Source organism: Oncorhynchus nerka, linkage group LG16 (genome assembly GCF_034236695.1).
Source record: "Oncorhynchus nerka isolate Pitt River linkage group LG16, Oner_Uvic_2.0, whole genome shotgun sequence".
Taxonomy (NCBI): Eukaryota; Metazoa; Chordata; class Actinopteri; order Salmoniformes; family Salmonidae; genus Oncorhynchus; species Oncorhynchus nerka.
Window position 1 is genome coordinate 16,591,750 of NC_088411.1, and position 26,670 is coordinate 16,618,419.

Here is a 26,670-nt window from a genome sequence, read left to right on the forward strand (position 1 = left end):
TTGTTTACAAAACTGTCATTTATCTTTGTGTAGCATCTACATGTTAATCAATCAATCATTCAATGTACATGCAAAAACACAGACATTAAAAACAATTCCAAACTATCAACCTGCAGTAGAGAATGCTGGGGAAAAAAGTTAATTTGTTATCATATCTTTTAAAAAATATAGAGGGTGTGACTTCTCATTTAGTTTTGAGTAAGTACCACAAAAATATTTGAAGTAATAATGACTTTTCATTGACTTTGAGTACAACTTCCTAGAAGTATTTGAGTTTAAAAAAAATGTCTTGGGGTTTACAGTGTAGGGAAAGTTTGACCTTGAAAAAAAGTACCGTCAGACATACTGGCCACCACCGCCATTTCCTGAGCAGCGTCATCCCTCCTGTATTAATCAACGAGTAGCCATGATTATATAGAGGTGATAAATGGGAAGGAGAGGATAACTAGTGAGATTAGAGAGAGACCATTACTGACCATACACTTAGACAGGCTCTATAAGTAATACATGGTATATGACATTTCCACCATGGTAGTTATGATTTATGACATTTTCTCATAAAGGACCTAAATGTCCATCTACATTATGGGTTCGTGAAGACTTTTCATTCTATTCCATTTGGACGAAACATTTCAGGTTCTCTTGAAATGTCACGCAATGTTACATTCCCGTCATTTTGTATGTCATAATAGCAGATAAAGCCATTAGAACAGACTGCAACAGCAAGGAACTTCAATGGAAAGACATCTTTAATCATAACTTTAATTACCACAGTTTTGCCATTGCATTAGCCACGTGACTGCGCACTATTACATTCCATGATGGATACAAGGATTAAATCCCCTCCAACACAGATTGACCCGCCAGCCGAAGCTGTTGCGTAACTCCATCCTAAAGTGTGAAATAGCTTAAATAGCTTAAATAAATATATATGTGTTAGCATATAAATATATAACTGGGACTGCCATAGCAGTACTAGAGGGAGGATTTGGCCCAGTAAGTAATTGAAGCTACTTGTGTGTCTAATGCATCAAAACAAACACACACACACACGCACGCACGCACACACACACACACACACACACACACACACACACACACACACACACACACACCGATCCAGCGTGTCACATCGCCTCTAGGCAGTCTGTGTTGACAGACGCACCAATTATCTATCCTCTGACGGAGATGTGCGCCATTAGAGCTAAGCCGTGGTTAACACAGACACCCAGCCGAGGGACATACTGTACACGTGCACGCCCGAGTGGCGCAGCGGTCTAAGGCGCTGCATCTCAGTGCTAGAGGCATCACTACAGACCCTGGTTCGTTTCCAGGCTGTATCACAACCGGCCGTGATTGGGAGTCCCATAGGGCGGAGCACAATTGGCCCAGCGTCATCCGGGTTAGGGTTTGGCCGGAGTAGGCCGTCATTATAAATAAAAATGAATTCTTAACTGACTTGCCTAGTTAAATCAAGGTAAAAAAATATATATATTTTATGTAAATACACAGATTGCGTAGGGAACAATGATGAAAACCCTAGATGGGAGAACTCCACCAACTGCTACACTAACCTTGCTATTATCCCCTCTCTCCTCTATTCCCTCTAGTCCTCTACCTGTGGCGCTGGGGAGCTACTACCATGCAGAGAACCGTGACCAAACCCCTTCATATTCTCCATGCCTACCTACTAGAACCCTAACTGTAAATCTCTCTCCTCTCTCGCCAGTCCTCTGTCCGTCGAGCTCGGCAACTATTACCACACGGAGAACGATGACGAGAACCCCTTCATCTGCTCCATGCCCAGGGAGAACGGCATGCGCCTGTGTTCCTCTGTGCCCACCCTGTATGAGGAGGGAGGTCTCCAGTGTCAGATGGACATGAAGTCCTACAACAGCACAGACAACACCACCTGTATCAACTGGAACCAGTACTACAGTAACTGCTCGGCGGGACACGTCAACCCCTTCAAAGGGGCCATCAACTTTGATAACATCTGCTACGCCTGGATCGCCATCTTTCAGGTGAGGGAATGGCGTGGGCGTGCCTGTGTGCATCAGTGGAGGCTGCTGACGGGAGGACGGCTCACAATGATGGCTGGAACAGAGCGAATGGATATATTTTAATACCATTCCACTCATTCCGCTTACCACAAGACCATCCTCCCCAATTAAGGTGCCACCAACCTTCTGTGGTATACATATGGATTGCACGTACGCATATATGTAATTGTATGGACAGCAACACAAATACATGTACAGTTGAAGTCGGAAGTTTACATACACTTAGGTTGGAGTCATTAAAACTCGTTTTTCAACCACTCCACACATTTCTTGATAAAAAAATATAGTTTTGGCAAGTTGGTTAGGACATCTACTTTGTGCATGACACAAGATTATTTCACTTATAATTCACTGTATCACAATTCCAGTGGGTCAGAAGTTTACATACACTAAGTTGACTGTACCTTTAAACAGCTTGGAAAATTTCAGAAAATGATGTCATGGCTGCTTATTTTTTTGTCAATTGGAGGTGCACCTGTGGATGTATTTCAAGGAACTACCTTCAATCTCAGTGCCTCTTTGCTTGACATCATGGGAAAATCAAAATAAATCAGTCAAGACCTCAGAAAATGTTTTGTTGACCTCCACAAGTCTGTTTCATCCCTGGAGCAATTTCCAAACGCCTGAAGGTACCACGTTCATCTGTACAAACAATAGTACGCAAGTATTAACACCATAGGACCATGCAGCCATCATACCGCTCAGGAAGGAGACGCGTTCTGTCTCCTAGAGATGAACGTACTTTGGTGCGAAAAGTGCAAATAAATCCCAGAACAACAGCAAATTACCTTTGTGAAGATGCTGGATAAGCGTGTGCGAGCAAGGAGGCCTACAAACCTGACTCAGTTACACCAGCTCTGTCAGGAGGAATGGGCCAAAATTCACCCAACTTTCTGTGGGAAGCTTGTGGAAGGCTACCCAAAATGTTTGACCCAAGTTAAACAATTTAAAGGCAATGCTACCAAATACTAATTGAGTGTATGTGAACTTCTGACCCACTGGGACTGTGATGAAAGAAATAAAAGCTGAAATAAATCATTCTCTCTACTATTATGACCAAAGACAGGGAATTTTTACTAGGATTAAATGTCAGGAATTGTGAAGAACTGAGTTTAAATTTATTTGGCTAAGGTTTATCCAACTTTCGACTTCAACTGTATGTACATGAAGCCACATGCACACTTACACTCCGCAAAGCACAGTCAATGCTGTTTACCCATAAAAACCAAGGCATTTAATGTTCCAGGATGGCAGTATTTCAGAAGTGTCTCAGGAAGATGGTGTCACTGTCTCATCTGTCTGATGCTAACTTAGTGATCAGCTGCATACTCAGAGCCTGCGAGTTTAAAGTGTCGTGGTACTTTAAATTTTTGGCACCGGGGTTAGAGACAGCTGATCTTTTGGAAATTGGTTTTACACTACACTGTACAGTATCTTGTTAAAAAATACCTTTTAAAGCAGCATTGTCAGTGTTTTTTGTTGTTGTCTCTTTCTTTGTTTTGAAGTACACCAAACAGTTGACTGACCACTTGACTGGTCCCTCCTTAAGACTTTCACGTAGCTGTTGAGCTGTATCCTTCCCAGGGTTAGGTTGCATTAGGGTGTATGAGACACAGAGACCGAGAGCATAATTGGTTGTACTGCTGCTGCATCTAAGGAATAGGGATGAATAGATTAAGAGGGTCGCTATGGCGATGGAAGTGGAGTGAAGCGCACTAAATATAATTTCTGTCATTCGCTCTCTTGTCAGCCTATTCATCGCAGGGACTTCGCTCGAGTTTTAATTTGTCCCCGTGTTGTAGTTGTGTCGTTACAGACTTCACAGACATACTCCTGAATCAGAAGGATTGAGGATTTCCACGATTAGCACGAGAACCGCCGGGCCTCGACGGACCGCCCTTTGAGCCTATGAGCAGTCATTCTGACTGCAACATTCCAATACACTGTATGCTATCGCAAAGATAATCATTGGTTGTGTTCATACAGCAATGAAAAATATTCAGGGATTCAATCAATTGTATTCATGGAGTGACTGTTACAATTGTGAAACAGGAAGCATTTGTGTTGGAACACGGTAGCAGCTTCTTTTTATAGCACAAAAAATATAGATATATCCCAACCACCAAGATGCAGTGTCAAGTGATAAAGACTGGAACTCAGCAAAAAGCATTATAATGAATATGAGCGTTGATGTGACAGCGGTCAAAAATAGTAAATTATCTTCAGCGCGTGCTTGTGTGTGTCTTCATGCAATGGCATCCGTTGGATTTCATTCAACAGTTGACATAAAACCTCGTAACGTTCACCGGCTTGACACACTTTGACATAACTTTGTTTGGTTGTAGTGTGTAATAGTCTCCCTGTTTCCGACTTCCGCCAGAGTCGGTCCCTCTTCTTGTTCGAGCGGCATTCGGCGGTCGACGTCACCGGCCTTCTGGCCATCACCGATCCACTTTTTATTTTCCATTTGTTTTGTCTTTGTTTTTTTACACACCTGGTTTAAATTCCCCCATTACATGTTCATTATTTAACCCTCTGGTTTCCCCCATGTGTGTGTGCGTGTTTGTTCTATTGTAAGGCTGTATCTGACGGCTGGTATATTGTTCCGGGTTTTGTTATTTACGCCCGTTTTAATTCGTGGTACCGGTATTTTTCCAGCACCATAGTATTGTGTTTATACTGGTGTTTTCTTGAATTAAATACCTTGTCCACGCATCTCAGCTCTCCTGCGCCTGACTCCTTTCTCTAGTTACCCACAGCATTGACACTCCCGTTCTCTCTTTATTGTGTCCCTGGCGTCTTGTCATTCTTCAGCACCGTTGTGCAGGTGCCTTATTTTGCGCAGAGGAAGGACCTCCCGACTCACTTTGATCACGGTGCCGGCCAGACTTGTTTTCTTGGCAAGCAACTCGACTGCCAATGACAGTGAAGTGAGGGAATTGTCCACGGTGACATTTCTCCCCTTGCCAATTTAAGGTTCCACAATCCTCATCACCACATTCTCCGACCCTCGTCTCACCTGCTGCCCGGATGTTTTCCCAGATATCGAAAGCCGTTCAGCATGAACAATTGCACACGCTCTCACTGTGTAGCCTCCTCCAACTAGGCCAGAGTAGACTGATAAGACTGCTTGGATTCAGTGGACTGATATACAGTAGGACACATACCATTTTAAGATTATAACTAGAATGGATCAATATAGTAGAATGTCCCGCCCTGTTCTTCATTCACAATTGCTGATTACATGATTATGCATCGTTCTCTTCCCCTCGCTCATCATCTCACCCATTCTCCCCCTTTCTCCCCCATCATACTTTATTGAATTGATTTACTCTGCTGTTTTGGCATTCCATTTCAAGGGGATTATCTGAGTGATTATCAGCTGGGCACTGCACTTTTAACTGTCGGAAGAAGGTGTGGAGCAGGTCCTACTGTTGGGAGAAGGTGTGGAGCAGGTCCTACTGTCGGAAGAAGTTGTGGAGCAGGTCCTACTGTTGGGAGAAGGTGTGGAGCAGGTCCTACTGTTGGGAGAAGGTGTGGAGCCAGTCCTACTGTAGGGAGAAGGTGTGGAGCAGGTCCTACTGTTGGGAGAAGGTGTGGAGCAGGTCCTACTGTAGGGAGAAGGTGTGGAGCAGGTCCTACTGTAGGGAGAAGGTGTGGAGCAGGTCCTACTGTTGGGAGAAGGTGTGGAGCAGGTCCTACTGTTGGGAGAAGGTGTGGAGCAGGTCCTACTGTTTCGGAGAAGGTGTGGAGCAGGTCCTACTGTAGGGAGAAGGGCTGGAGCAGGTCCTACAGTTGGGAGAAGGTGTGGAGCAGGTCCTACTGTAGGGAGAAGGTGTGGAGCAGGTCCTACTGTTGGGAGAAGGTGTGGAGCAGGTCCTACTGTCGGGAAGAAGTGTGGGAGAAGGTGTGGAGCAGGTCCTGGAGCAGGTCCTACTGTTGGGAGAAGGTGTGGAGCAGGTCCTACTGTTGGGAGAAGGTGGGAGCAGGTCCTACTGTTGGGAGAAGGTGTGGAGCAGGTCCTACTGTCTGGAGCAGGTCCTACTGTTGGGAGAAGGTGTGGAGCAGGTCCTGGAGCAGGTCCTACTGTCGGAAGAAGGTGTGGAGCAGGTCCTACTGTTGGGAGAAGGTGTGGAGCAGGTCCTACTGTTGGGAGAAGGTGTGGAGCAGGTCCTACTGTAGGGAGAAGGTGTGGAGCAGGTCCTACTGTTGGGAGAAGGTGTGGAGCAGGTCCTACTGTTGGGAGAAGGTGTGGAGCAGGGTCGGAAGAAGGTGTGGAGCAGGTCCTACTGTGTTGGGAGAAGGTGTGGAGCAGGTCCTACTGTTGGGAGAAGGTGTGGAGCAGGTCCTACTGTTGTTGGAGCAGGTCCTACTGTTGGGAGAAGGTGTGGAGCAGGTCCTGCTGTTGGGAGAAGGTGTGGAGCAGGTCCTACTGTTGGGAGAAGGTGTGGAGCAGGTCCTACTGTTGGGAGAAGGTGTGGAGCAGGTCCTACTGTTGGGAGAAGGTGTGGAGCAGGTCCTACTGTTGGGAGAAGGAGGGGCAACATGTGGAAGTGACATGGCCTCCTAAAACTGGTTATAACTCCAGTTGTGTTTGAAATATTAAGATTCTAACACCGACAGTGTGTTATATAGACTTATTTTGGAAAAGTCAAGGACAGAGGGGGGGGGGGGGGGGGGGACAGGACTTAAAAAATAATCATAAGCAGTCGAAATTACCTCTTTAGCAGATCCAATGTTAACTCAATCTCAGTGGCTCTGTTCTTGAGGTGAAACTCAAACACACAGAGAGAGAGAGAGAGAGAGAGAGAGAGAGAGAGTGTGTTCAGAGAGTGTTCAGTAGTTGGTGTGATGTGGATGGTGCACTAGGGAGGGGTTTGAAGTCAAAATGCCTGACCTACAGCCTTTGTTTGTGTGATATCTATGTCTTTCTGTGTGTCTGTCTCTCTCTGTCTCTTCTCTTTCTCTGCTTCCTTCTCACGCTGATAGGTGATCACGCTGGAGGGCTGGGTGGACATCATGTACTTTGTGATGGATTCTCACTCCTTCTACAACTTCATCTACTTCATCCTCCTCATCATCGTGAGTGACCAAATAAGTGGGGAGAGTTAATTATTAGAATTAATCTATAGTTTGTGTGTGTGTGTGTGTGTGTGTGTGTGTGTGTGTGTCTGTAGCATAATTCAATGCAATGGCATAGCTGCTTATTCAAGCTCTTAGCAAACTCCTGACTCCTGAATGCCCTCCCAGGCCCTTACGTCTGCTTCCAGAAACAACATGTCTCAGTACACCACTCAACATCTGTTCAGTCTGAAACTCCCTTCAGCAGTACACAGCCTGGTGATACAGTACAGGAGTATTATCTCCTCAAGCACACATTCACAGAGCTGGGGGAGCTGCTTCTCAGAGGCTGGGAGGCTAGCCGCTAGCTAACCTGGGAGACTGTCTGTTATTTGTATGTTCAACTCACAGTGGATATGTAGGTGGAAAAACTCCCTAAAGTGTGTGGGTATAGACTATGTGTGTGTTTCTGGTTGCCCCTCTCCAGATTGGCTCTTTCTTCATGATCAACCTGTGTCTGGTCGTCATCGCCACCCAGTTCAGTGAGACCAAGCAGAGGGAGAGCCAGCTGATGAAGGAACAGCGCATCCGTTTCCTGTCCAACGCTAGTACCCTGGCCTCCTTCTCCGAGCCGGGCTCCTGCTACGACGAGCTGCTCAAACTCTTGGTCCATGTCATCCGCAAGGGGTGCAGGCAGGTGGCCCATGTCTGTCGGGCCTTGATGCGCCGTGCTGGGATGAACATTGCAGCCTCTCCCCCTGCCCTGGAGCGAGAGAGGGGGAGCCAGAGAAGGAGGAGGAAGGCTTCCAGACAGGGTTCTGTGGTCTCCAGAAAAGGGTCGATGTCCGTTCATCACTTGGCTCACCAACATCACCATCATCATCATCACTATCACCTAGTGAATGGGAGTGTGAGGGGGGGACTAGGGGGTAGGGGGTGGAGGGGGTCGGGGGAGGAGGGGCGGACGTGGAGACGGGTTCACATAGCAACAACGGTGGCGCTGGACGGCTCATGTTGGGTCCTCCTCCTTCGACCTCTGACCTGAACTTGGCGACCCCGGCGTCACCAGCCAATCCCACGCTGGGCATCATGTGCCACACAGACTGCCACCTGGAGCCCACCACCCCCACTACCCTCACCCCTACCCCTAGCCCCTTCTCCCTGGCACCCACCCCCATGTCCAGGGCTATGAAGAGGAACTCAGTGCCCTTTGCTGCCCCCGGTCCTAAGAACTACCCCACCCTACAGCCCAGGGCACTAATGGAGTCTAGAAGTGTCAGTGTTACAGCTAGTACCATCAGTAATATAAACCTCAACCTCAATATACCACCACTAACCTTGGAGAGGGGGCCTCAGAGTCTGGTGGACACACACACACCCATGCCAGGTACACCATTAAACACACGCAAACCATGTGAGAGGGATATGGTGTTTCTGTCTTGTTTTAATTAAAGTCACGATGTGACTGCGATGAAAATTGGGAGAAAATGGGAACATCTATTTTTCTGAGTTACATGTTTGAAAAGGTACAATATCAACCAAGATGCTATTGTATATCTGTTTTCTCTCCCTATCGTCTTCTCCATCCCTCCCTCCAGCCCAGCTATCCAACCGTGACCTGAGTGTCATCGGAACCCTGGACCCCGCGTTCCCCTTTGACCCAGAGTCATGCCCATACTGTGCCAAGGCCCTAGCAGGGGAGTCAGAGGGCACGGACGGAAACGAGAACCCCGGGGACTCAGACAGCGAGGGCATCTACGAGTTCACCCAGGACCTCCACCACAGAGACCGCAGGGACCGTCGGGACAGCCGTCAGCCCAGGAAGGGGCAGCGAAAGCTGGGTACCACGGCAGGGCGAGTGGTCCGGGCCTGGAGGCTGGTGTGTGACACCTTTAGGAAGATAGTCGACAGCAAGTACTTTGGAAGAGGGATCATGATCGCCATTCTGATTAATACACTGAGTATGGGGATTGAATACCACGAACAGGTGAGTGTGTGTGTTTTCCTTGGTACATCTTCAGGAGGATTGTATTCGTGTGTCTGTGTGTGTGTAGGTGTTACTAGGACAGGGGAAAGTTGGGATTGGAGAAGCCAAACTGCAGTCTGAAGACTATTCCCTGTGAGTGCAGTGGTTCAGACTGTGTGTAGCTGTGTGCATTGAACCACTCCTAGCCTTTACTCAACTTCCTTCCCTGAGGCCGGAGAGGAATTCCCATTCTTCCCAATCCTCTGAGCATTTCATGCAACTCCGGACTGCCTTGTTTACAGGAGCGTAATTGTGACCATGTGAAAGTGTAGGAGAGCGTGTGTGTCTGTGTGTGTGATTTTGTGTGTGTGTGTGAAGGGTGAAGAAGGACCCCAAACATCTGAAAGAGATTGCTCTTTCTTTCTTCTCTCTCTCTCTCTCTCTCTCTCTCTCTCTCTCTCTCTCTCTCTCTCTCTCTCCATCTCCCCCTGTCTTTCCCTCTCCCTCTCTCATTCACTCTCTCACATGCCTCGTGTGCAAGCCATAGCCTGAAGGGAGCACGCCACCGGGTCTCCCGCCCAGCTCACACACACACACACACACACACACACACACACACACACACACACAGTATTTGTAACTGTATTTCACACAGATGTGAGTATATGCGTGTGGTGTTAAAGCAGGTTTGTATTAGTGGATGGGTTGAAACACATTCTTGAGGAGGTGATTGCGTGTGCATGTGTGTGTTTGTATCTTGGCATTTATACATTATGTGTGTGTGTGTGTGTGTGTGTATGTGTGTGTGTGTGTGTGTCTTGGACTTTAACATGGTGCTGTCAGCTTCCCTCGCCTCCACATCCATCTATAATAGATCACAGAGAGTGTTTTATCTTGTAGAAATCCCCTTTAAACACACACTCTGGATCTCCCTAGACCCGTTAGAGGCTAAGCACACCACACCACACCAGATCCACCGGAGTGTGCTTTCACCCCTTAAGTCAGTGTTTCACCCCTTAAGTCAGTGTTTCACCCCTTAAGTCAGTGTTTCACCCCTTAAGCCAGTGTTTCACCCCTTAAGTCAGTGTTTCACCCCTTAAGCCAGTGTTTCACCCCTTAAGTCAGTGTTTCACCCCTTAAGTCAGTGTTTCACCCCTTAAGCCAGTGTTTCACCCCTTAAGCCAGTGTTTCACCCCTTAAGCCAGTGTTTCACCCCTTAAGCCAGTGTTTCACCCCTTAAGCCAGTGTTTCACCCCTTAAGCCAGTGTTTCACCCTTAAGTCAGTGTTTCACCCCTTAAGTCAGTGTTTCACCCCTTAAGCCAGTGTTTCACCCCTTAAGCCAGTGTTTCACCCCTTAAGCCAGTGTTTCACCCCTTAAGCCAGTGTTTCACCCCTTAAGCCAGTGTTTCACCCCTTAAGTCAGTGTTTCACCCCCCAGTGTTTTAAGTCAGTGTTTCACCCCTTAAGTCAGTGTTTCACCCCTTAAGCCAGTGTTTCACCCCTTAAGTCAGTGTTTCACCCCTTAAGTGTTTCACCCCTTAAGTCAGTGTTTCACCCCTTAAGTCAGTGTTTCACCCCTTAAGTCAGTGTTTCCTTAAGTCAGTGTTTCACCCCTTAAGCCAGTGTTTCACCCCTTAAGCCAGTGTTTCACCCCTTAAGCCAGTGTTTCACCCCTTAAGTCAGTGTTTCACCCCTTAAGCCAGTGTTTCACCCCTTAAGTCAGTGTTTCACCCCTTAAGCCAGTGTTTCACCCCTTAAGTCAGTGTTTCACCCCTTAAGCCAGTGTTTCACCCCAGTGTTTCACCCCTTCAGTGTTTCACCCCTTAAGCCAGTGTTTCAGTGTTTCCCCTTAAGCCAGTGTTTCACCCCTTAAGTCAGTGTTTCACCCCTTAAGCCAGTGTTTCACCCCTTAAGTCAGTGTTTCACCCCTTAAGCCAGTGTTTCACCCCTTAAGCCAGTGTTTCACCCCTTAAGTCAGTGTTTCACCCCTTAAGCCAGTGTTTCACCCCTTAAGTCAGTGTTTCACCCCTTAAGCCAGTGTTTCACCCCTTAAGCCAGTGTTTCACCCCTTAAGTCAGTGTTTCACCCCTTAAGCCAGTGTTTCACCCCTTAAGCCAGTGTTTCACCCCTTAATTAAGCCAGTGTTTCACCCCATAAGCCAGTGTTTCACCCGATAAGCCAGTGTTTCACCCCTTAAGCCAGTGTTTCACCCCTTAATTAAGTCAGTGTTTCACCCCTTAAGTCAGTGTTTCACCCCTTAAGCCAGTGTTTCACCCCTTAATTAAGTCAGTGTTTCACCCCTTAAGTCAGTGTTTCATCCCTTAAGCCAGTGTTTCACCCCTTAAGCCAGTGTTTCACCCCTTAAGTCAGTGTTTCACCCCTTAAGTCAGTGTTTCACCCCTTAAGTCAGTGTTTCACCCCTTAAGCCAGTGTTTCACCCCTTAAGCCAGTGTTTCACCCCTTAAGTCAGTGTTTCACCCCTTAAGCCAGTGTTTCACCCCTTAAGCCAGTGTTTCACCCCTTAATTAAGCCAGTGTTTCACCCCATAAGCCAGTGTTTCACCCCATAAGCCAGTGTTTCACCCCATAAGCCAGTGTTTCACCCCTTAAGCCAGTGTTTCACCCCATAAGCCAGTGTTTCACCCCTTAAGCCAGTGTTTCACCCCTTAAGCCAGTGTTTCACCCCTTAAGCCAACTCCAGTCCTGCAGTACCCCCAACAGTTGGACCCCCTGACAAACGCACCTGGTTCGACTCATTGAGGGCTTGATGATTAGTTGACAAGTTGGATCAGGTGTGCTTGTCTGTAGCTACAGCAAAAATGTGTACAGTTGGGGGTACTCGAAGACTGGAGTTGGGAAACACTGGCTCAAGTAACAAGACCTCAATATTCAACGTTGTCCAAGGGGGATAAACGTCAAATGTAAGTTAAGTTTAGGCATTCATTCCGAATGGTTAATGTAAGGGTTAAGGTTTAGGATACCTTTGCTAAAAAAGAACAAATAAACTAGTGCCTAGCACTGGGGTTGAACACGTCAACTACATACGCCCATCCGCCATCTCTGTCCACAAGCCCTCAACTTGATGGTAATAGTGCTCACTGTTGCCCCTAGTGGCCTGTTTTTATGGCATCTCCCGATGTCCTGGGGATCTAGACGAACGTTGAATATCTCCTTGGATCTTGAGTGACCTGTCTGCCCTTAAGAATCCCCCTTAAAGTTACAGTTCACTCAAAAATCTAAGTTTGTTAGGCATTGTCATATTTCAAAAGTGAACTAAAGAGTCCACACTCAACGGCATTTGTTATTGAAGTAGAAATGTTCTCCGAAGAGCAGTGCCCTTCAGCAGTGGAATAGTTTGAGCTTGTTTGAGTTTATTTATTTATTCTTGCTCACAGGTGAAACTGAAGAAAGGCAGAATTTACATGACTAATAATTGCATAACACTAATTTAAAATACATTTAAAACACATAATTACGTGACATAAATAGAATACAGAACAATTGAAAACATTCCAGGACATTTTTCATGATGGAAATGTAAATATTAAAATGTGATTTATTGGGGGAGAATTTTTAAGCTCTAGAATTATTATACAGTCGTGGTCAAAAGTTTTGAGAATGACACAAATATTAATTTTCACAAAGTCTGATGCCTCAGTTTGTAGGATGACAATTTGCATATACTCCAGAATGTTAGGAAGAGTGATCAGAGGAATTGCAATTAATTGCAAAGTCCCTCTTTGCCATGCAAATGAACTGAATCTCAAAATAACATTTCCACTGCATTTCAGCCGTGCCACGAAAGGACCAGCTGACATCATGTCAGTGATTCTCTCGTTAACACTCGTTAACACAGGTGTGAGTGTTGACAAGGCTGGAGATCACTCTGTCATGCTGATTGAGTTCGAATAACAGACTGGAAGCTTCAAAAGGAGGGTGGTGCTTGGAATCATTGTTCTTCCTCTGTCAATCATGGTTACCTGCAAGGAAACACATGCCGTCATCATTGCTTTGCACAAAAAGGGCTTCACATGTAAGGATATTGCTGCCAGTAAGATTGCACCTAAATCAACCATTTATCGGATCATCAAGAACTTCAAGGAGAGCGGTTCAATTGTTGTGAAGAAGGCTTCAGCTCCCAAGAAAGTCCAGCAAGCGCCTGGACCGTCTCCTAAAGTTGATTCAGCTGCGGGATTGGGGCACCACCAGTACAGAGCTTGCTCTGGAAGAATTTTGGAGAAGCCACTTCTCTCCAGGAAAAACATCAGGGACAAAATGATATTCTGCAAAAGGTACAGGGATTGGACTGCTGAGGACTGGGGTAAAGTCATTTTCTCTGATGAATCCCCTTTCCAATTGTTTGGGGCATCCGGAAAAAAGCTTGTCCGGAGAAGACAAGGTGAGCGCTACCATCAGTCCTGCGACATGCCAACAGTAAACCATCCTGAGACCATTCATGTGTGGGGTTGCTTCTCAGCCAAGGGAGTGGGCTCACTCACAATTTTGCCTAAGAACACAGCCATGAATAAAGAATGGTACCAACACATCCTCCGAGAGCAACTTCTCTCAACCATCCACAAACAGTTTAGTGATGAACAATGCCTTTTCCAGCATGATGGAGCACCTTGCCATAAGGCAAAAGTGATAACTAAGTGGCTCGGGAAACAACACATCAATATTTTGGGTCCATGGCCAGGAATCTCCCCAGATCTTAATCCCATTGAGAACTTGTGGTCAATCCTCAAGAGGCGGGTGCACAAACAAAAACCCACAAATTCTGACAAACTTCAAGAATTGATTATGCAAGAATGGGCTGCCATCAGTCAGGATGTGGCCCAGAAGTTAATTGACAGCATGCCAGGGAGGATTGCAGAGGTCTTGAAAAACAAGGGTCAACACTGCAAATATTGACTCTTTGCATCAACTTTTTGTAATTGTCCATAAAAGCCTTTGACACTTATGAAATGCTTGTAATTATACTTCAGCATTCCATAGGAACATCTGTCAAAAATATCTAAAGACACTGAAGACACAAACTTTGTGGAAATTAATATTTGTGTCATTCTCAAAACTTTTGGCCACGACTGTACAGTCTGATAGCAGTGGGTAGAGTGGCGTTTCTCAGGCGGTTCGTACGGGCAGTTATACAGGACAGTTCGTGGCTGTTTCTCAGGAGCCTGGTGGTGCAGTTGCCTCTTTTTGGAGGGAGCAGGTTATTCAGTGGATGGTCAAGAGTGGGCATGTCCTTCACCAGGTGCACTGCAGCCTGCTCTCGCCTGCTCTGCAGTGACGGGAGCTGTGGTTGGACTGCTCCACCTCTGGAGATGATCCTCAAGGCTCGCCTCTGCACCCTGTCTAGTTGGGCCTGCTGATTTTTACTGCATCCAACTAACAGCACTCCACCGTACTCCAGACAAGGTCTGAACAGTGTAGTATGGACTGTGACCAGATCTTCAGTGGGTAGGCCATTTCTGGCAAGAACAGTCAGGCGTTTTGAGGCCTTCCTCACTGACTGTTAGTTGTTGTTACCACTTGGTACCTCCTCCTAGGATTAGTGGTGCAGGTTGTGGATGGTCTCTAGAAAAACATATCCCAACTTTTTCCCATTCAGGAGCATGTTGTTGAATGTGGCCCACTCTTCCAGCTGCTTTGCCTCCAAGCCCATGGAAATGGCCTCCTTGATGCTGGTTAATGGTATGGCTCAGGACAGTCCTACATCGTCTGCATACCTAGTGTCCAGAGTGTTCCAGAAGACAACTTTTTCGTGTGGACAGATATGAAACAGATATGGTGAGACAACGCTCCCTTGTGGCACACCAGAGGTGACCTCTGCCCAAGGGCTAAAGTGCCATTAGCCATCACCCTCTGTCTTCTTCCTGTGGTGTAGCTGTGGAGACAGGCTATTAACCATCACCCTCTGTCTTCTTCCTGTGGTGTAGCTGTGGAGCCAGGCTAGTAACCATCACCCTCTACCTTCTTCCTGTGGTGTAGCTGCTGAGTCAGGCTAGTAATCATCACCCTCTGTCTTCTTCCTGTGGTGTAGCTGTGGAGCCAGGCTAGTAACCATCACCCTCTGTCTTCTTCCTGTGGTGTAGCTGCTGAGCCAGGCTATTAACCATCACCCTCTGTCTTCTTCCTGTGGTGTAGCTGCTGAGCCAGGCTAGTAACCATCACCCTCTGTCTTCTTCCTGTGGTGTAGCTGCTGAGACAGGCTAGTAACCATCACCCTCTGTCTTCTTCCTGTGGTGTAGCTGCTGAGCCAGGCTAGTAACCATCACCCTCTGTCTTCTTCCTGTGTTGTAGCTGCTGAGCCAGGCTAGTAACCATCACCCTCTGTCTTCTATCTGTGGTGTAGCTGTGGAGCCAGGCTAGTAACATTAGACAGAGTTCAATGTCAGACAGATGTTGTAGGAGCTTTACGTGGTCTACCCAATCAAAGCTTTGGACATATCAGCAATTAACACCCTCACCATTGTTAGTTTTTTGGAGAGCAGGGAAAAGTATGCAGTGCGACACAAAACAAAACACCAACACCAACAAACATTTCAAACATTGTTACTCTCGAGCAGCTGCCTGGAAGCGTCAAGGATGTTGCTTACAAGAAGAGAGTGAAAGTTGTGTTGGGGGGAGTGTACTTTTGTAGCTGTATCGCGCCCACTTCCTCAAAGTGTTGAAGAGCATTGGGGTCCGAGCCCTCTGTCTTGGGGGAATAGAGAGACTAGCCACCCAAAGGAGTGGGATATCTGGTAGTTTCTTAGAATATTTAACAGGGTTGCTAGGGGAAGGGGGAAGTGGTGGAAAACATGGAGGCGGGTGGTTGGAGGGAGACATGTTGGCTGGGTAGGGTTGAGGAAATGGGATGAGAGGTTGGGGGCGGAGGCCCACTTCTTTTTAGTTTTCGTGTTTGAACACTGTACCAATATCTTTTGAATATTGTTCCTGTAAACCCCCCAATGATTTTTTTGTAAAAAATTCAATAAAATGCTGTCACAATAAAATAGAATACTTACAGAGAGAACTTTGAGGTGTGGTTCTGAGCAAGACTCTGGTTCTCTCTTTCTCTATCCCCCCTCATAGAGTGTCTAACTACAGAAGACCACCACAGAGTCTCAGCTCCTTTATGGCTGAGAACGACCTTCATGGGATGATATTGGATATAATAGTCAAGGGTGGTTGTAGGATTGGATGAGTGTAGATCAATGTTTTGCCACACCAAACTTTTCACACAGAAGGACAAACTCACACGCTCTTGCACACACTCAAATCAATGTTTTGTCTCTCCAAACTTTCCCAGCCTCGTCTAGAGATTAGGAATCCATGTCAGAGGAACCCAGACAAAGAATGGGAACGAGGGAGAGAACGAAAAAAAATTGAATAACGAGTGAGCAGAGAAGAGGGAGAGGGATGGGTGGATGGGGAGAGGAGAGGAGGGAGCCGAAAACTATTAAACTCTCTCCTAAAACTTCCAGCAGTGTGTGTGTGTGTGTGTGTGTGTGTGCGTGTGCGTGTGTGTGTGTGTGTGTAATTGGCGTTTGATAGTGTTCGCTGAGCGACCGGGTCAGAGAACGATAGTGACCCTGTGAATCTGGATGCCTGCTCCACACACATGAACACACACACGAACACACACACGCACATCATGTGGGTCGGCTGGGGGATAAAAGGACTGAGGGAGTGTGTCCCTGCCAGAATTCCCCAGGAGTCCGAGGAGAACTTCACAGGGAAGCTGGAACATTGGAACACTCAATCAGAATGGGAGGGGGACTCTCTTCTACCCTACCCCCTCCCCTACACACACACACTTCATCATGCTCTATCTATTTGCAAAGGCCAATCAATATTTCTGCTGCCAGTAATTCGATTTAATGGTCTTATTAATGTTTGATTATTATGATGACTAACAGGATGGGTGCGTCTGATTCAGATGGCCTAGCTATCAATTTACCATTATGCACAGTCCCCCGCTGTTGCTGCAGCTGTGTGTCTCTGTCTTTGTGTGTGTGGTGTGGTGTGCAATAAACACAATATATAGTTCATAATGATGGTCAACACTGGGTGTCTGCATATGTGGTTTTTAACAAACACACAAAAACAGGTCAGGCAAAGAGTGATGCAATCCACTCTTGGACAACTTATTACACACTGACATACCCCCCCCACACACACACACACCCACACACACACACACACCCACAGATATGTACTTATCACTCCCTGTGGTAGATACTACAGTACTTACTATAGAATTCTGTGGTAACCTGTAGTATAAGGGAAAGGGGGATACCTAGTCAGTTGAACAACTGGATGCAGTCAACTGAACTGTGTCTTCCACATTTAACCCAACCCCTCTGAATCAGAGTGGTGCGGGTGGCTGCCATAAATGACATCCATGTCTTTGGTGCCCGGGGAACAGTGGGTTGGTTAACTGCCTTGCTCAGGAGCAGAACGACTGATTTTTACCTTGTCAGCTCAGGGATTCAACCCAGCAACCTTTCGGTTAGTGACAAAAAACCTATTCCCCCCCAGGAGACTGAAAAGATTTGGCATGGGTCCTCAGATCCTCAAAGGATTTTACACCTGCACCATCGAGAGCATGCTGACTGGTTGCATCACTGCCTGGTATGGCAATTGCTTCGCCTCCGACTGCAAGGCACTACAGAGGGTAGTGTGTATGACCCAGTACATCACCAGGGCCAAGCTTCCTGCCATCCAGAACCTCTATATCAGGCGGTGTCAGAGGAAGGCCCTAAAAATTGTCAAAGCTTCCAGCCACCCTAGTTATAGACTGTTCTCTCTGCTATTGCATGGCAAGTGGTACCGGAGTGCCAAGTCTAGGTCCAAGAGGCTTCTAAACTGCTTCTACCCCCAAGTCATAAGACTCCTGAACATCTAATCAAATGGTTACCCAGACTATTTGCATTGCCCCCTCCCCCACACACTCTTCTACACTGCTGCTGCTACTCTCTGTTATTATCTGTGCATAGTCACTTTAATAACTCTACCTACATGCCCCCCACATTGACTCTGTACCGGTACCCCCTGTATATAGCCTCGCTATTGTTATTTACTGCTGCTCTTGAATTATTCTTACTTTTTTTGAGGTATTTTCTTAAAACTGCATTGTTGGTTAAGGACTTGAAAGTAAGAATTTCACTCGCATTCGGCGCATGTGACAAATACAATTTGATTTGATTGGATATATCCTGCCAAATCCCCTCCCCCAATAATGCAATTTGTGTCACCCGTAAGTGAGAAACCTACATGCCAAGTATAGACCATATATTGTGTTCCCTGAACTTTCTCTGAACATTCTGGTCAGACCACAGTTCTACTTAGCTACAGGTTATGGAAAATGTGTTTAGTATTTCTCCAGTGGGTTTCCTGAAAGAGAAGGCCTTCTTCTTTTTGAAAGATAATTAAAAAAGAGATTATAGTTAACGCTACAATAAATACTACAGTATACTACAGTCTGTGAAAACACTACAGTAAATACTGCAGTATACTATAGTACATTCCACAAAAACACTACAGTAAATACTACAGTATAGTACAGTCTGCAAAACACGACTGGAAGTACTACAGTATACTACAGTACATTCTGCAAAAACACTACAGTGAATACTATAGTATTTACACTAGTATCACACACGCACACACACACACACACACGCGCGCGCACGCACGCACGCACACACACACATAACATGTAACACCCAGCTTTACCTTCCAGACACTCCTTCTACTCCAAGGTCAGGACAGGAAGAGGGGGAGAGAGGGAAGAAGGGGTGGAGGGAGTGGATAGATAGAGGATGTATCTGCTCCCTCTCCCCAGTTACTGTAAGAGTGTGACCTTTTATGGTGTGTGTGTGTGTGTGTGTGTGTGTGTGTGTGTGTGTGTGTGTGTGTGTGTGTGTGTGTGTGTGTGTGTGTGTGTGTGTGTGTGTGTGTGTGTGTGTGTGTGTGTCTGTGTGTAAATAGTTGCCCTGCTTCCAACTATGTGACACAGGCTGCTCTATTTAAACAGAGGGCAGTTTTCTACTTTGCATGAAGGATACTCACCTTTGTTCTTTGCAGTAAACAAATGAGTGAGGGGACTTTCAACCTCTCCTGCCCGTCCCTCGTCATCCATCCATCTCTCTTCTTTCCTTTGCTTATGGTGGGATTGTTTTCCCCCTGAACTTCCTCTCTCTAACTTCCTCTCGTTCTCTCCCTCGCTCTCTCTTTACACCTCTACATTTCGTACATTGTTAATAAGAAAACAGGGGTATCAGGTCTGGCTCTGGGAGAGGAGGGAGGGGGGTGGTGTGGCAGCCATCCTGACTGCCAGGTCTGCATTCCTGTAGTCAAGCAGGGTAAATATTATCTCAGCTCACAAAATGTAGAGTTACAGTCGACCTATTGTCTAAGAGTATCTGGCATTATACAGGTGTAGGATCTCAACTTGACAAGTTTCTCACAGCAGGACAATAATGCTGCAGCAACAGCACATGTGAGTTATTGTGTGGATTATAATGAATGGACATTTTTGGAGCAAATGAAGTCAGACATTTGAAAGTGGAAATGACAAACTTCACTCCGCTCACCCTTTCCTCCCACGGACACTGACCAAAAAGGCACACAGTCTTCCAGCTGATGGCGAAACTCGAGTCGCACCCGATTATTTAGAGTCATGTACAAATTCATGTTGTTACTCCTATGAACAGAGTGAACTATTCCTCGATATTAAAAAAGACCAAAGTCGCTAATAACAACAACAAACACAATACACTTCCCTACCCCATCTATCCTGCTACAGTGCTTGTTATGGCACTGAGTGGAAATAGGAAGAACGCACCTTTTATGGCTTATAAAAGCATTGAATACAAAGTGTTGACAGTGGTGAGTAAGAACTTAATAAACCTGAACTCACTCACTCATTAAAACAGCATCTCTTTTCTGTGTTCGTTGACAGTCGCTCTCCAATCATGTTTTTAAACGTTGTGAAATCTCACAGTATCAACTTTGCTGTAGCTTTCTTTTATTCCTGCTACGTTACTGCAGACACGGTCATCGGAGTCATCCGATTGCCCAACGGTTCGGCCTATAGTGCACTTGACGAATCGAGCGCACTGCCATGCAATCTCCATAGACAAACACTGACAGTAGAATGGCCTTACTGAAGATCTCAGTGACTTTCAACATGGCACCATTTCCAACAAGTTAGTTCGTAAAATTTCTGCCTTGCTAGAGCTGCCCGGTAAACTGTAAGTGCTGTTATTGTAACATGGAAACATCTAGGAGCAACAACGGCTCAGCCACACTAGCTCACAGAACGGGACTGCCGAGTGCTGATTCACGTAGCGCGTAAAAATCGTTTGTCCTCTGATGCAACATTCACTACCGAGTTCCAAACTGCCTTTGGAAGCAATGTCAGCACAATAACTGTTCGTCTGGAGCTTCTTGAAATGGGTTTCCATGGCCGAGCAACCGCACACAAGCCCAAGATCACCCTGCGCAATGCCAGGCGTCGGCTGGAGTGGTGTAAAGCTCATCGCCATTAGACTCTGGAGCAGTGGAAACGCGTTCTCTGGAGTGATGAACCATGCTTCACCATCTGGCAGTCCAATGGGTGAATCTGGGTTTGGCGGATACCAGGAAAAGGCTATCTGCCCCAATACATAGTGCCAACTGTAAAGTTTGGCGGAGGAGGAATAATGGTCTGAGGCTGTTTTTCATGGTTTGGGCTATGTCCCTTAGTTCCAGTGAAGGGAAATCTTAACTCTACAGCATAAAATGACATTCTAGACAATTCTGTGCTTCCAACTTTGTGGCAACAGCTTGGGGAAGGCCCTTTCCTGTTTCAGCATGACAGTGTTCCTATGCACAAAGCGAGGTCCATGCAGAAATGGTTGGTCGAGATCGCTGTGGAAGAACTTGACTGGCCTGCACAGAGCCCTTGACCTCAAACCCATTGAACACCTTAGGAATGAATTCGAACGCTGAATGTGAGCCAGGTCCAATCGCCCAACATCAGTGCCCAACCTCGCTAATGCTCTTGTGGCTGAATGGAAGCAAGTCCCGCAGTAATGTTCCAACGTCTAGTGGAAAGCCTCCCCAGAAGAGTGGAGGCTCTTATAGCAGAAAAGGGTGCTCCATATTAATGCCAATGATTTTGGAATGAGATGTTCGAAGAGCAGGTGTCCACATATTTTTGGTAATGTTTTATTTTTATTTATTTATTTCACCTTTATTTAACCAGGTAAGCAAGTTGAGAACAAGTTCTCATTTACAATTGCGACCTGGCCAAGATAAAGCAAAGCAGTTCGACACATACAACGACACAGAGTTACACATGGAGTAAAACAAACATACAGTCAATAATACAGTAAAAAAAACAAGTCTATATACAATGTGAGTTGTTCTCCCAAGGTGAGAAGGGAGGTAAAGGCAAAAAGGCCATGGTGGCAAAGTAAATACAATATAGCAAGTAAAACACTGGAATGGTAGTTTTGCAATGGAAGAATGTGCAAAGTAGAAATAAAAATAATGGGGTGCAAAGGAGCAAAATAAATAAATTAATTAAATACAGTTGGGAAAGAGGTAGTTGTTTGGGCTAAATTATAGGTGGGCTATGTACAGGTGCAGTAATCTGTAAGATGCTCTGACAGTTGGTGCTTAAAGCTAGTGAGGGAGATAAGTGTTTCCAATTTAAGAGATTTTTGTAGTTCGTTCCAGTCATTGGCAGCAGAGAACTGGAAGGAGAGGCGGCCAAAGAAAGAATTGGTTTTGGGGGTGACTAGAGAGATATACCTGCTGGAGCGTGTGCTACAGGTGGGAGATGCTATGGTGACCAGCAAGCTGAGATAAGGGGGGACTTTACCTAGCAGGGTCTTGTAGATGACATGGAGCCAGTGGGTTTGGCGACGAGTATGAAGCGAGGGCCAGCCAACGAGAGCGTACAGGTCGCAATGGTGGGTAGTATATGGGGCTTTGGTGACAAAACGGATTGCACTGTGATAGACTGCATCCAATTTGTTGAGTAGGGTATTTTGTAAATGACATCGCCAAAGTCGAGGATTGGTAGGATGGTCAATTTTACAAGGGTATGTTTGGCAGCATGAGTGAAGGATGCTTTGTTGCGAAATAGGAAGCCAATTCTAGATTTATCTTTGGATTGGAGATGTTTGATATGGGTCTGGAAGGAGAGTTTACAGTCTAACCAGACACCTAAGTATTTGTAGTTGTCCACGTATTCTAAGTCAGAGCCGTCCAGAGTAGTGATGTTGGACAGGCGGGTAGGTGCAGGTAGCGATCGGTTGAAGAGCATGCATTTAGTTTTACTTGTATTTAAGAGCAATTGGAGGCCACGGAAGGGGAGTTGTATGGCATTGAAGCTTGCCTGGAGGGTTGTTAACACAGTGTCCAAAGAAGGGCCGGAAGTATACAGAATGGTGTCGTCTGCGTAGAGGTGGATCAGAGACTCACCAGCAGCAAGAGCGACCTCATTGATGTATACAGAGAAGAGAGTCGGTCCAAGAATTGAACCCTGTGGCACCCCCATAGAGACTGCCAGAGGTCCGGACAGCAGACCCTCCGATTTGACACACTGAATGTAGTGTATGTACAATTGAAGTCGGAACTTTAAATACACTTAGGTTTTCAACGACTCCACAAATTTCTTGTTAATAAACTATAGTTTTGGCAAGTCGGTTAGGACATCAACTTTGTGCATGACACAAGTAATTTTTCCAACAATTGTTCATCGACAGATTATTTCACTTATAATCCACTGTATCACAATTCCAGTGGGTCAGAAGTTTACATACACTAAATTGACTGTGCCTTTAAACAGCTTGGAAAATTCCGGAAAATTATGTCGTGGCTTTAGAAGCTTCTTTTTGAGTCAATTGGAGGTGTACCTGTGGATGTATTTCAAGGCCAACCTTCGAACTCAGTGCCTCTTTGCTTGACATCATGGGAAATTCAAAAGAAATCAGCTAAGAAAAAAAATTGTAGACCTCATCAAGTCTGTTTCAAACATGAGACCACGCAGCCGTCATACCGCTCAGGAAGGAGACACGTTCTGTCTCCTAGAGATGAACATACTTTTGTGTGAAAAGTGCAAATCAATCCCAGAACAACAGCAAAGGACCTTGTGAAATGCTGGAGGAAACAGGTAAGTAACAAAAATACAAAAGTATCTGTATCCACAGTAAAACGAGTCCAATATCGACATAACCTGAAAGGCTGCTCAGAAAGGAAGAAGCCACTGCTCCAAAACCGCCATAAAAAAGCTAGTCTACCGTTTACTTTTTTGGAGAATTGTCCTCTGATGAAATAAAAATAGAACTGTTTGTCCATAATGACCATCGTTATGTTTGGATGAAAAAGGGGGAGGCTTGCAAGCCGAAGAACACGGCAGTGACAGCGTTGTGACAGTGTTGGTATGTTGTGGGGCTGCTTTGCTGCAGGAGGGACTGGTGCACTTCACAAAATACATGGCATCATGGGGGGGGGAAATTATGTGGATATATTGAACATCTCAAGACATCAGTCAGGAAGTTAAAGCTTGGTCACAAATGGGTTTTCGAAATGGACAATGACCTCAAGCATACTTCCAAAGTTGTCGCAAAATGGCTTAAGGACAACAAAGTCAAGGTATTGGAGTGTCCCTCACAAAGCCCTGACCTCAATTCTATAGAAAATTTGTGGGCAGAACTGAATAAGCGTGTGCGAGCAAGGAGGCCTACAAACCTGACTCAGTTACACCAGCTATGTCAGGAGGAATGGGACAAAATTCACCCAGCTTATTGTGGGAAGCTCGTGGAAGGCTACCCGAAATGTTTGACCCAAGTTAAACAATTTAAAGGCAATGCTACCAAATACTAATTGAGTGTATGTAAACTTCTGACCAACTGGGAATGTGATGAAATAAATAAAAGCTGAAATAAATCATTCTCTCTACTATTATTCTGACATTTCACATTCAGACAGGGAATTTTTACGAGGATTAAATGTCAGGAATTGTGAAAAACTGAGTTTAAATGTATATGGCAATGGTGTATGTAAACTTCCGACTTCAACTGTATATATTGTATTGTAAGTCATTGAACACTGGTCACTATAATAATGTTTACATACAAAACACACCATTATATGTATATACAGTGTTCACTGTTGGAGCTAGAAACACAAGCATTTTGCTGCACCTGCGATAACAATATGCAAATCTATGTACACTGCCAATAAACTTAGATTTGATTTGTCTATTCACTGAGCATTCACCCTTCTAGGAGGGCACAGCCATTTAGGAGACCTCCTATGAGATAGCAGCTGTGAAGGTTGAGTTCCTAAATGGAGATTGAGTGTTTGGGACATTAAGTGACCCAGAAATGGCTGACTGGGTCACAGCAACAAGCACAGATCAATATTGATGACCCCAAGGCCCTGCTAAAAAGCTTCAGCAACTTCCACTAACAATGGATGCTTTTCAACCACCCCCCACCCCTCTCTCTCTCTCTCTCTCTCTCGCTCTGTCTCTCTCACACACGGACACTCACACGTGCACATTCACACGCACACACACAAGATGGCTATTTCCTCCTTAATGTGACGTGAGGGAGTGAGATGAGGAGTAGAGGTTTGGTCTTGTAATCTGGTTAACTCTAATCTAATCTCATCTAATCTGATATAATGTAATCTAATGGTGCTGCTGTTTGTTCCTGACTGCCCATGATGCAGTACCATACTATTTCTGACACTTACCCTCATCCAAACAATGTGTGTGTGTGTGTGTGTCTGTTAGTGAGTGTGTGGTGTGTGTTGGGTGGTTGGGAGGGAGGGAGAGGTGTTCTGATGGGGGCATCTAAGGTTGCATTCTATAACAGTAACAGCACGTGGGTTGAAGAATGCTTAATATATGGTCTGTAACAAGAGAAGAAAGAAACAAAAAGCACACACAAACACACACACACACAAAACGCGCATAATACACACTCCAGCTCAATATATTACCTGTCCCAGATGTCTCTCGTCCAATCCCCTCTCACCTCGTAAAAATGTTTCTCCGTATACTGGCTTATCAACCACATCTATTACAACAGTGTGTGTTTGTGTGTGTGTGTGTCTGCACGCACACACGTCTGCATTCATGTGCTCTGAACTTGACCTGAGCAGGATTGTGATTGATGTGGTGTGCGATTGAGTGATGTAGTGGTTGTGTACCACAGTATTAGGGAATAAACAGAATAAGACCAGGGAACAGTTTAGGAGCCACAGACCTTCACTTCACCCTGATAAAGCCTTAGAGAGCGCGGGAGAGAGACACAAAGCACACACACACACGTGCAGACTTACCTGTACATGTTGGAAAGTGACACACACACACACACACACACACACACACACACACACGTGCAGACTTACCTGTACATGTTGGAAAGTGACACACACACACACACACGTGCAGACTTACCTGTACATGTTGGAAAGTGACACACACACACACACACACATGTGCAGACTTACCTGTACATGTTGGAAAGTGACACACACACACACACACACACACGTGCAGACTTACCTGTACATGTTGGAAAGTGACACACACACACACACACACACGTGCAGACTTACCTGTACATGTTGGAAAGTGACACACACACACACACACACACACACACACGTGCAGACTTACCTGTACATGTTGGAAAGTGACACACACACACACGTGCAGACTTACCTGTACATGTTGGAAAGTGACACACACACACACACACGTGCAGACTTACCTGTACATGTTGGAAAGTGGCACACACACACACACACACACACACACACACACACACACACACACACACACACACACACACACACACACACACACACACACACACACGTGCAGACTTACCTGTACATGTTGGAAAGTGGCACACACACACACAGGCAGTGCCATCGCCATTGGGTTCCAGCTGTATCGATGTCTCTGTATCACACACATACAGCAGAACATAACATGTGACATATGCCGATGCTACCTCTTTGATGCTCCAGATACACAGTACTGTATTCTATGGCCCATATACCTACACAAAACATACTACTGTACACACGCACGCACACACACACGCACGCACGCACGCACGCACGCACGCACGCACACACACACACACACACACACACACACACACAATGAAGCAGCATGTGTTTCATTTAGCTGTGGGATTAACAGTACACGTCTCTGATGGTTGCTGAAAACAGATGTCGCTGACATATTTCCTTTTCTAATCAGCGGATGTGTTTGTTTGTGTGTTCTGGATGTAACTATGTTTTATGATTCATCTCTCTCTCTCTCTCTCTCTCTCTCTCTCTCTCTCTCTCTCTCTCTCTCTCTCTCTCAATCTTCTCCTCCATTTCCCGCTCTCTCTCCATCTCTCTCTCCCCCAGCCTGATGAGCTGACCAATGCGTTGGAGATCAGTAACATAGTGTTCACCAGTCTGTTTGCCTTGGAGATGTTACTCAAGGTGTTGGTCTATGGGCCATTCGGATACATCAAAAACCCCTACAACATTTTTGACGGAATCATAGTGGTCATCAGGTAA

The 26,670-nt window shown here is 45.8% G+C and overlaps 1 protein-coding gene across 1 annotated transcript in view; it reads left to right on the plus strand.

Annotated features, from left to right (window-relative positions):
* Positions 1 to 26,670, plus strand: part of cacna1g (calcium channel, voltage-dependent, T type, alpha 1G subunit) — a 204,158-nt gene that overhangs the window by 55,674 nt on the left and 121,814 nt on the right. The window contains 6 exon segments of the mRNA XM_065002465.1: positions 1,730 to 2,024; positions 7,053 to 7,145; positions 7,612 to 8,059; positions 8,062 to 8,511; positions 8,723 to 9,111; positions 26,515 to 26,666. Of these exon segments, the coding sequence (XP_064858537.1) occupies positions 1,730 to 2,024; positions 7,053 to 7,145; positions 7,612 to 8,059; positions 8,062 to 8,511; positions 8,723 to 9,111; positions 26,515 to 26,666 (1,827 nt within the window).